Consider the following 12780-nt stretch of genomic DNA (forward strand, 5'->3'; position numbering starts at 1 on the left):
TAGGCCTCCTGGCAGGTGACCCCTGACCCTGGAGAGCATGGCCTGTTAGGCAGGTGCTGCTCCAGACAGACAGACAGCAGTGTGTTACACACAAATGTTTCACACTGCTAGACCTAACATGCCCCTTTCTAATTTCACAAGGTATTTTGCTTTAACTATTAAGTGCATTATTGTCTAAATGACTGCCCTCCACGAGCTCTAATGTGCTTTATAATGGCTTACAGAGTTTTGCACATGTGTGGAACTGCTTATGTAAGATCCTTATTTCACACTAGTGAATCAAAACATTTGGACTGACTCCTTCAAAATAATGCATAAACCGCATTGAACGGTCCATTTCTTTTAATCAAATCTGGTTATTTTTCTTTAGTCCATTGAAATACAGTAAAATACTGTTTTCGTAGCTCACACTAGACTGCTGAAACGTCTTTAACTTTATTTTTATATCAGACTTTCAGCTTATTATGAAAGAAAGAACACTCTTTCAAAGAACAGATGGTCTAATTTACCCAAAAAGTCTTCAAATAACATGCATTTTGCAAATAAATAGGTTTATTTGCATAAAATAGTTTTAAATTCTGGATTTTGTCCAAACCCATATAATATACACTCAATATACACCTAAAATATTTGCAAAAAAATCAATATTGTTGTTGGTTTTATTAAAGTTTCCTTGTCCCTAAATCTTTATTTCAGTCGTCCACTTTAAATATTCTGCTAACTATAAATACAACTACATGTCAACTAACTCTCGTTAGAATATTAGTAGACTGTTAGGTTTGGGTCAGTATAGAATAAGTTGGCATGTATTTGCAAAGATACGTATAGTAGAATGTCTGAGGAGTGAGGAGCATCATAATAAAGAGTTAGCAGATAATAAGCAAACAGTCTATTAATACTCTGAGAGTTGGTTGACATGTTGCAAAGTTACTTATAGTAGAATGTCTAAAGTTATACTTTGTTTTAATTAAAAATTGGCTAATCTTATAAGCTAGTAGGCTATTGTTTTAAACCTAACATCTTGCATAAATGATTCTATGAAATCAAGTCATTTTTGTCCCTTCACAAGGCACACATTGTAAAAAAAATGATATGATCAAAAAGTCAAAACAACATATAAAAACGTTTAAAATTGTTATTTTAATATAATTTAAGAGGAAATTATATATGAAGAGTTCAGATGCAAAAACCTCTAAGTGCCATCTGAAATTTTCTTCTAGAATGATCATTTTTATCAAGCTTGTTTATTTAAGTTCAGTAATTTCACTTAAATGGCAATTAATAGGTAATTTTCATTGCCATTTAAGTGAAATTACTGAACTTAAATATACAAGCTTGATAAAAATGATAATTTTAGAAGAAAATTTCAGATGACACTTAGAGGTTTTTGCATCTGAACTCTTCATATACAGCCAATTTGTTTATATATATATATATAGTGTATATGTTTTGCAACCAAAAAATGTAATACATTAAAGTATAAAGTAGTGTAACTCAGAGCTGATTTGATTCCCACAAACGGAGGACCATAACCTGTAATAAATGTACTGTAGGATTCTATGGATAGTTGTCTTCCAAATGGCTGCTTTCAGTACATAATTACATTCTTTTTTCCTTCATTATGTGAACTTGATGATAATAACTGAACACTTAATTGATATTTTAATGAATAAAGTTTGACTGAAGTTAATTAACAGCATGCAACCACTCAACGTGACATTTCTAAGTAATTCCAATGTTTTTTAGTTTTTTTTGAGTCAATACGTTTCTTAAGAACAATGGAAATCTATTATCCTCCTCCGCAAAGCACCCACACACACACTCTTTCATGTACACATCCCTAAGCAGCTGCGTCATTAGAAAATTCTTTTGAACTTCACACTGAAAGTCAAATGCCACATGTGTCCGTGTTAGACACATGCATCCCAGCTGCTTTACAACCCTTATTTCATTTCTCCACCCCCGCTATCACCAAAATCCTTGACCCCACCTCTGACACCATCCTCGTCTTCAAGAACTTATCTCCGTGCTTCTGCTTCCAAGGGAAGATTAAACTTTGGTACCTCAATGCTCTACTGCATTTCAACAATGATCTGACATCCTCTTTGGATCTGTCCTTGTTCGATATCACCAGACATCTGATCAGTTGTGCACCTGGGAACAGGGAGTTGCCTCCTTTATAGAACTTCTCGCTTTCATTGCCATTCCGTACAATTCTGAACATGTGGCCTTTTCTTTACAGTGGACCTTCGAATGGCGATGGTTTAGGCCAATTCGGTGGTTGGGCGACTGGTTTAGGCCCATTCCCATTCTAAATACCTTTCTTTTAAAGCACCTTCTGTCTATCTGTGATATTAACAGTAATCTTTGCCTCTCTCCAGATTGGCTGCCTCGTTTGATTGGCCGTGATTACAGCTCAAACGATTTGAAACATTTAAAACGTGATGAGGCCTCAGCTGAGGTCTGGAAGTACTTCATGGGACGCACAGACCTGCGTTTCAGGTGGGCGTAAAAGAGAAAATGGGCGGCAGCTGTGAACAAGGGTGTGTTTACTTCTCTATTCAAAAACTCAGTTGTCCCAGGACTACTATTGACATACCCAGTTTCAGAATGATGACTGAATGTGAACCATTAAACCTTCAGGCCTGCTTAAAACACACTTGACATTGAAAATTCTGGTTAATACATCCTGAACTGATGAAAGAGAGAGAGAGAGAGAAAAAAAAGACTTAAATTCTTACATAAAAAGTTGCTTATTAAAATAATTTAAAAGTAAATAAGAGGTTAATTTCATCAAATTAAAGTTTAGGACAAAGCCTTGTGAAAAATAAGTGTACTAATTAAATGTGTACTTGTGGTGTACTAGAAATAATATATAACAAAACTGTACTTGCAGATATAATATAATATTAAAGACATAAAAAGCCACTTAAGTGTTCTTCAACACAGTACACTTTGTAATAATGTCAAAATAAAAGTTTTACTTTAAAGTACATTTGAAATCATTGTTTTAATAATCTGCTGTCGTGCTTTAAAAAGTACATGTATTTTGGTAGCACTTTATTTTACACTCCTGTTCCCCATGTACAATGTGCCTATTATAGTAATTTACAATAACTGAGTAGCCTAATAACTAGGTACTAACCCTGGCCTGAACCTATCCTAAACCTAACCGTACCCCATGTAGTTACCTTACAGTGCTTTCTTAGGTAAGTACATTGTAAGTACATGCAAGTACACGTACTGTAAAATAAAGTGCAACTCTTATTTTGATGTGTTGACTAACATACTAAAGCACATATGAAGTAACATGACTGTAGTGTTATATGATAAAGTTAATATAACTTAAATGTACTTCATTTTAAAAGTATGCTAAAGTGTATGTCTTTTTAACAAGGTAATATATGATTTAAAGCAAAAGATGTACATTATCAGATAAAAAAAAACAAACAAAAAAAAAAAACAAAAAAAACAAATGGACACAGATAGAATTTTTTAAATGTGTATTGTCACTGGCTGTCATTTTTACATTGTGTTGAACAGACTTAAAAAAAAAAGAAAAAAAAAAGACATGATGAGAGCAAAACAGTCTACTTACAATTATTTACTCTAAGATATAATCTAATTGATGTTTACATTGCTTTCAGAGTTTGCTAAACAATGTTTTAAGATTGAATTGGAGAAAAGCCCAAAAAAGCACATATGTAAATATTTACAACTTGACTATTTTAATTTTTAAGCCAAAGTAATGGCTTCCAAATACATGTAACACACACACACACACACACACACACACACTCACTCACACGCACGCACACAAACAAAACAAACACATCTTTCCTAAAGTAGAAAGTTATCGAAAAAGAAATAAGGGGTAAATATATTTATATATCTCTATTTTTATTGTTTTCTTGCAAGACGTTGAAAGTATCGCTTTTGGAATGGACAAGAAATGATCATTTCCAAAGCCCAGTAAAAGATGACATAGAATGTTATTTTGAGTCAATGTAAATACATCTATTTATTTCTTTTTTTAATCAATTACCCTTTTCTCGTATTTGTTGCTGCAACATAACTACTACACAACTGATTACATTGGCTGAGAAAAAAAATGCTTTCGAACACACTCCATTTATAGTAAGAGCTACATGAACCTCCAGATTTAGAAAATCCTCTTCTAACCAGAGAAGAAAATGTGAAAAAAAAAAACTGTGGAAATACCATGGTAAAAAATAAAAATACAGTGGTACTGAATGATTACATTGTACTTTTTTCAAGGAATACCATGGAACATGTAAAAAAAAAAAAAAAAAGGTATTACTAGGGTATTGTCTGTTAGTGTATGCCAAGAACTGATATATGGAAAAATGTTACACTCAAGTATTTCTTATGAAAGGATATTATTAATATGTATCCTAAACTAGGCCAGTTGCGTGCATTTATCAGTCTATAGCAATTGGAAAACCCGGTACTATCTAATGTTGTATGTAATGTTCAAGATATGATAAAACATTGTGAAAAAGCAACACCAGTTGTTGAGTATGTGAGACACACCATTACTGAATAATCCATTTGAAGAAAGCAAAGCTAAGCTAAGTGTTTCGTGACATTTACACAACTAATTTTGCGTGATAGTGTTTTTGACCTTTGACTTCTGAACAAACCATGTAGAATTTACTGCTAATTCTCAGGCGATGGTTGGGTGTACATTACTAGTGTCCTGAGGTGCAAGACTGAGAGACCGTAGCTAATGTTTGTTGACAGAAAATAATTCACTCCACTTCTTTTTCACTAATGCTCCATTAGTTCCGTTGCCAAGGTGAACAAAGGAGCAAACATATTGGTTGAATGGACATTTTCATAAACAACAGAAAACAGAAGACATTTAAAGACAAGCTTATTTCAAAATGGAATGCTTGCTTTTTTTCTATTTTTGAATTGACATTCAAAAATGACTCATTCAAAAACAACTATATAATACTGTCTGGATTAGCAGTGAGTGTGGATGTGCTGAAAATGTGGACGGTAGCAGATAATTGTTCAACACTTACAGTCTGTGTTCTCTGACATAAGTTTTTGTCAATCTTTAAGTCATATTAATAAAACGTTTACAACACAAACAAAGGACATTATAAAATGCCTAACAATGGGAGGAGAAAGTGCAAATATTTTGGCTCCATGATATAATTTTCATCATTTTTTTTTCTTTTTCTTGAGGAACCTCTTAATAATTTCTCAGAATCCTTCGTTGTACTCTTCCAGCAGTGAACAGATGCCTTCTCACTGTGCTTCGTGCTACTGCCTCATCTTCTGGAACTTTCTGTCTTCAGACCAGACGACCTACTGGAAAACAGACAGTGTGGTGAGACAGGTGAGCGGCGAGGTGTTTGCGCTCAGTTTGCTGGCCTGCAGATGCGCCAAAACACAGCCATAGCGTGACAAGACGGCAGCATTCTTGAGATTATCTGCACTCATGCATGCACACGTTCACATATGCGCACATACATGCACCCTAGATCTTGTCTGCGATCTCACACACACACACATGACAAATAGGAAGAGAGATATGGGGCAAACAACATGGTTGGATGTGTAGGCTTTGTCTGCGAGCAGAACATCTCCAGATGCACCAAATGCATTCAAGATGATATGCAAGATGGACTGGCTTCCTTCAAATTATGTTGTGCTTATGCGAGCATCGTAATGTTGTTGGAAGGATAAGAGGCCATGTTTGTTCTCTTTCCAAAGTCATTGGGAAACAGACACTTCCCCTGTGGCTGATGTGCAATTCTTTCTCTACTGCTACCTCCTTGTCTTAAATTCTCTCACTTATCCATTTTGCCTTTGAGGCTGGGACGTTTGACATTAGCCCACAAATCACTGATGATTCATGCAAATTGCTGCTTCTCAGTATAAAAAGTAACCCAACATGCGACAGAAAGGGGATTTAGTTCACGCCATGTACAGTACAGTAAACCATAACGGACTGATGTGGCGAGTAATTGGATCATGATGGCATTGGGAACAGGGACATTTGGTGTCCACAGTTTGGACCATAGGACTCCTTTTGGGGCTATCAATCAGAGAGGAACTTGGGAGATGGGTAACACAGACAGATTGCTTGCAGATGGCCGCTGTAGAAGGGAGTACAAGAGTTCCAGTGAAGAACCCCCTCCCCTACCCCATGGGGGAAGGGACTGACAGGCGGAGGGGGGTCCCGGGCCCTGGAGAGTCCATCAGATGTGTGTGTATGTGTGAGGTCAACAGCAGGCATTTGGGGGGTGGGGAAATGCAGGTGGACACCCAAAAGGAACAGACCTGTTTTATCACCTATGCTGAATTTATTACTTGCACAAACTTAAGCCTAAAGTATACTTCAGTTTTTACACAAACGCTTACAGTAGCGTACAGTATGCATACAGCCAAGTGCATTGCCTTTCCAGAATTTATGACAGATAAAACATTTACTCAGTTAAACTACAGTTCTGTCATGACAACTCTCGGAGTGACTGGCATGGTAATGGATGTGACAATGTTGATATATTTGGTTTAGGTGGAATAGATGTGTTGCTGCTGTTATTGCTGCAAGTACAGGACTTGCTACTGCCAATTAGAGACTGCACAGACTAGTTGACTTTAATGCTCTGCCATGACGCAGTAAGCTTGACGTCGACTAGTTGCTGATCATGGCCTATAGAGGGCGCAGCAGGATAAGAAATCTTTGAAGTCCACTTTTACGCTCCGTGTCCAACAGTTAAAATTACAAATAAATGCATACTCTGAGAGCGCTCCATAAGATATGTTTGATTATATCATCTGGATGCTCAATATTGATCAGGTAAATGCATTTTTCAAACAACTTATTGTACACGTAAGTTAACCGCCGTTCTAAACTAATGCACTGCTGGATTGTAACACACAGACAGCACATCACATGCAGATCGCGCGCACAGAAACATTCAGTAGCGCAGAAACATTGTCATTGTTCTGTGATTTATCAATAAAATAGCTTAGAAACTGAAAAGTTCACACATATATTTCTTAGTACCTACAACTCACAGCTTCGCTATTAGTGAGAGCCAGGTAGAATTAATTCACACGCAATCGTTCTCTCACTAATGCATTCATATAAATGTAATCATTACTGTGCTACTTTATCTGTGTCTGATTTAGAACGAGCAGAAATCTGTGAGAAATATAATGACCCAAAGACAAAAGAACTGATAAAAAGAATACAAATATTTAGGAGCATAAAATACATGAATAACATACATACATGAATTACCCATAGCAGATCTATACAGGGGAAGGTGGAGGGTTTCTGAAAGCGCGCTGCACTGCTACAGCAAATACTGACCAAGGTCAAGGCTATAAAGGTTGAGCAGCAAGCTCATTGACTACTGATACAGCAAGAACCAATCAGCTGTGCCATATAGAGAACCGTGTGATTGGACCATCCAAAGCCATCTACTTTGATGACAGAACTTTGCATTTATGAGTGTCTCTTAACCCAGTTATTGTTGTTGTGGTCTAAAGTATCCATCCCTTTTCAACTGTAAAACATGGCCTGCCAGTGTTGCCACCTTGCAGACCACGTAATTAATGCAAAACAATGCAAGACGTATTCGCAGAAAAAAAAAGGGCTGCATGCATACAGTATGCACGTACTTACGCTGATGATGACATTTACATCACGTGCACTGTACACATACCCTAGCGCACACGGAAAAACCAAAGCAGGGTTCGAATTATGATTTCATCTTTGTGGGGGTCTCTTTAAAAAAAGAAAAAGAAAAAAGTAGCCTAAGAGCAGGCGCGGTAGCTTAATAATGTAATATAAAAATATAAAAAATTGTAAATATAATACAAATTTAATAAAAAATCGTTGGTAACACAATTCAATTTAAATAGTACATTTGGTTTAATTTGTCGTTTAATGAGATCTAATATATGCTGTTATCTAATATATGCCGACAGATTCAACCGTGTAAGTGGTCCAGTGGTAGAACATTTGTCAAACGCGTCAGAGGTTCTGGGTTCGAATCCGAACTCATATAAGTTTTGTTTTTTTTCATCAAATCCGATTATGTTTATAAGTGGTTCTATATCAGGCAGAGACACGTTTGTGTGCATTTTGTTTTGTAATTTTACTGGAACGAATAGAGAGTCTCCACAACGGATTGAAGCGCGCCCGAGTGAAGACTGTGCGTGAGCCACAAACAAACACAGTATCCGCGCCAATGATCGCAACGGCACTTTTATCACTTGATTTAAGCATAAGGATGTACTGCAGTGTGATGACGATCCGAGATCCCGTGAGATCCATGTGTTTGGCATCTTGTCCTATCTTTTAAGTCCTGCTACAGTAGTCTGAAGGAAAAAGTGCTTTATTTGTAATTTAAAATATTGGTGCTGATGATTTTTAGAGACCCCCACAGGTGTATGATTTTACTGCTTTCATGGGAGCTCATCCTCTCTCTATGGGAGCTCAGCTCCCACTGGCTCCCACGTAATTCGAACCATGAACCAAAGCATACTTTTAGCTTTAGCTGAAACCACAACCTTGGGGATTACCTGACTAAAAGTGTCTCTGCTAAATTTAAAGGTGTACTGCGGAGGACGTTTGCCTTATTTCGTGTACCCCGATTCACTACGTTAAGCCTACAATAATGATTGACATTTTGAGTTGGATTTGGCAGGAAATTACAGATTTATGTCATTTGTCCTTGAATGCTTACATCATGTCTGTACAGTAAGTAAAGAAAAGAAGGTCCGGCTATTATGGTGTGACGTATGAAACTTCCTTGCGCAGTCAAGAAATGTTTCATCTTGTAGGACTTTCTTTTTAATTAATGTCAGGGGATCTTGGAGTAGAATGACAGATCTGTCATATGAAAAACCACAGATGTATTTTCAACCACAGATGGTGATAGAGAGGCCACAGTTCCATAATGCACCTTTAACTCTTTCAGAAGCATAAGAATACCTGCGTTACTTTCAAAATACTGCAACAACCTACTTTGTCCAACAACTGTCACTATAAAATTGTAATTTTTAACGTCTTGCGCTATAGCTTTATAGTGAACTGAAGTGAGGTTTTACACGCTACATGCGGTCCTTTCTCTGGAAAGTTTGTCTAAATTCATTCTAGTCAATTGGATCGCACATGTACTTAATCAATGAAAACTATTTTTTAACTATTTCGAGTCCCTGCAGAATTTACTAGCTTAGCTATAGGATCATTCATTGTTTTCACCCTGATTGCTAGAATTACTCTCTTAGCTTCAATGTCTTTAACTATTAGCTTGTAGAATAGATAACTACTTTTTCAAAAGAGCAGTTTATTTAACTGTGGTTGAACTATTTTAAATTATACTTAGCTTGCTGTTTTATAAGCTACATTTTCAAGATAGTTTCCCAACACTGACAGAAACATGTTATACTGAATGATAAATATACCACAGCAAACATACCTATTAAACATAGTTGCAGGGGCGGTTTTGAGGCGAATTTGAGAGTATGTCTTGTTTGTCTGTTAGCGTGGAGAATTCTTTTAGCTCTCAGTGTCTGCATACTCATTCTTCTCAAAAGCCCAATTCCCTTCGGTAATTAACAGGCACCAGAAAAAGGGTCCACTTTGGCCTCTACTCTTTCAGAGCGGTAAAGTGATGAAATGACTGTGCCATTAAGGACACAAAGCCTCTCCCTGCTCACCCCCGTCCCCCTCATCTGATAAAGGCCGGGGAAACCAGATCCAGTGTGTCTGAGAGCTGCTTTACCTGACTGCTGATCTCTGATTATAGGCCTTACATTGGAGACCTGGAAGGGGAGGATACTGCCTTGTGGCAGAAAAGGTGTGCATCAAGGTATCACTGATGCTGATTCAAAACGTATATTGTACATGATCTGTTCAACATTTAGAGGGGTACTACTAGTATTCTGCAAAATCAGGTGTTGATACAGAATATACAGTGGTTGATACAGAATATATAGTGGTTCTCAACTTGTCTTGCTTAAGGACTTTAAACTGGCCAACTTTATATTGGGCATTAAGTGGAAACCCAATGCAATACCAATAGTGTTTAGAACTCGTCAACAAAAAATGTCCTTAAATTTGTTTTTACATACTCTCAGACCTGCAACCTGCATTTCTGGATCACAACCCTAGTTATAAAAAAATATTGGGCACTGCAAAAACAGGAAATTTAAAAGCAAATGCTATATAATCTGAACATACAATAAACTCAAGCTAGACTTGTGCTTGTATACAAAAAGCTACTGAAAAGGAATAATAATAATAAAAGCGAGGGCGATTCACTCCCAGACAGCTCCAAATTTCCCAAGTGAGCAAGTAGTCTGCTTCCTTTTTTTTTGCATACTCCATAGAAAACATCACCATGATGTCATCCATAATTATCACAAATGACTAAGATGCAACAAATCAGTGTGTCTGCAACATTCTCCCAGCCAGATTGCGTCAGAAGCGTCTTTTTCACAAGGCTAATGGCACGTACAAACAAAGTCTCTTTCTAACGCAAGAAATAAGAGTTGAGAGCGAGTTGAGTCTCACGTCTGCTGTCAAAATTAAAGCAAACAAACTGACGTATTTTCCAGCTCACTAAAACTTCTTCAGTCTGACATCTACTTTTAGTCCATCCAAGAGCAACTGGCCTTTTTTAGCACTTAAAGCTCAAAAACAGTTAAGAGGCATGCATGCTATCTCAAATATGCTGCTAAAACACTATAAACTGCATTAATGAGAGGAAGTACCAAAATAAGTGTTACAATGCATTGGTAGAATCTGTAGAAATGTGCAGAGCAGGTGAGTCCCATATAGTGATATTTCTCCTTAAACAATTAGCCTGGAAGGATGGCCCACCCCTGTTTTAACAGCCCTCTTAATTTCCAACAAAAACATAAAAGCTAAGCAGCGCATTAGAGACTAATAATTAGTGCATTTAGTTCTGAGTTTCTTACATACAAAGAAAAGAATGCCTGAATGATAGATGGTTTTAAAGTGAATAGCATATTCAACAACACTTCATCTTGATAAAATAACTTTGTATCCCGCCTCCCATCCAATAAATCCCAATAGGCATAGGCAAATATTTTACATATTTATTATAGTTTTACTTAACTTTCTCTTCAATATTTAATGCATATTTGAATAAATCTGTCATAGTTCTAAGCTAATAGTGTTCATCAATGTCAATGTTGACAGTATGGGATAAGATGTAAGCAGTTAAACTAAATATTTAATATTTGACAGCTGTTTTATGAAAGGCATGTTAAATGACGGACAGAATTAATCAGGGATTTAAACTAGTAAACAGTTTTATTAATTAACGGACTAATTTTGCCATTTTGAACTGAAAATATACCGTCTTACTTGATTGCGATTAATGTGTATGTGTTAATTGTAATGTGATTCATGTAATGTAATTCATAATTGTCAAGGTGACAACACACACATTCAAGGAGCCATTTTCAACGTATTAGACTTACGATTAATAATGAATGAGCACATATTGTCAGTGAATTTAATAAGCTAGGTTTTCTGGTAGCTTTCAATAAATTCATTTGTAGTGCTCTTCGGTTTTGAGCTAAAATTTTTATATTATAGTTTTTATTTAATTTTTTACTTTATCGGAACGATATGAAACTTGGCAAAGGTTTTGGCACTTGCTATGTGAACGCACACGAACACTAACACGCACACGTACGCACCCACACAACCTTGATTCAAAAAGGTAAAATGGCCCTGAAAACGCATGTCATGCTTGTACCGCATTGGAAATGAATGGGAAACAATTTTCACACAGTGGAAACGTTTGGTACTGCGCCCAAACAAAATCTTACTAAAAGCTCATATTTTGAAATATCAACCTCAAAATTGGAACACGACTTGTTTAGATTTATGGCTTTGGTTTTCTCACAGATTTAGAGTAAAACATGTTTTGGAAAATATATTTCTTATATATATAAAACTGAAAACATTTTTGTGCATTTTTCATAATAAACTTAAACCACTATAATGTTTTTTTTAAGTTAACTTTTTTTTTTTTTTTTACTTCCGCAATAATCAACCAAGTCTCTTCTTTAAAAAGAGTCCAGACTTAAGTTTGTGCTCCAAAGCATTCAAGATTTAAACAGTTGAATTTTGAAATGTCATGCTCAAAAAGTGGTTAACAGGTAATAAATGGATTATAACTACATAAATATAATTTAGTCCCAAACAAATCCCCTAAAAAAAATTTTTTTCAATAAAAAAAACATTATCAAAATAAAATATAGTACATTCATTACATTGAAAAAAAGGTCATTTTTGAACACCACTTGAGGAGCACCAGAGGGTTAAGAAAACCTCAATTTTGGCACATCTGTATTTATAAAACCCTGCTAATGGCCCAGGTTATAACCATATATCCAGGTTCACAGTGAAGTAAGGAGCATCATCAGCATTTTAAAGAGATAATTCTGGTGTCTGGATTGCAGCAACTAATATTGTAACTAAATAAATGTCATACATTCACTGTCAAACAGCCACAGCCAGATGAAGGAAATGTCCATTGGCTCTCATCACGTTGTAGATATTTTGGCAGTGCACGGTCCCAAATCCCGACTACATCAGACTCATCAATTTTACTTCCAGTACACTTAAGCGACAAGACATAAAACTGTCTTTTAGGAGAAGCTTGGCCCAATTCATCAACCCTCGAGTGTGTACACGAGAGGGGAGGGGGGTGTCGAAAAGCAAACTCTTTGGCTGTGGGCAGGAGA

At 36.3% G+C, this 12780-nt stretch overlaps 1 protein-coding gene across 11 annotated transcripts in view; it reads right to left on the bottom strand.

Moving 5' to 3' along the window:
- Positions 1-3488: 3488 nt before the first annotated feature.
- smoc1 (SPARC related modular calcium binding 1) overlaps positions 3489-12780 on the bottom strand; it is a 54823-nt gene continuing 45531 nt past the window's right edge. For 7 of the 11 annotated variants that reach the window (XM_084097064.1, XM_084097068.1, XM_084097069.1 and 4 more), the window contains one exon: positions 3489-5343. In XM_084097064.1, the coding sequence (XP_083953190.1) occupies positions 5304-5343 (40 nt within the window). In that variant the 3' untranslated portion in view covers positions 3489-5303. The remainder of the gene's footprint in view (positions 5344-12780) is intronic. The other 4 variants (XM_084097063.1, XM_084097071.1, XM_084097067.1 and 1 more) reach the window with 1 other exon arrangement.

This window comes from Abramis brama, assembly GCF_963993115.1.
Source record: "Abramis brama genome assembly, chromosome: 21".
Classification (NCBI taxonomy): Eukaryota; Metazoa; Chordata; class Actinopteri; order Cypriniformes; family Leuciscidae; genus Abramis; species Abramis brama.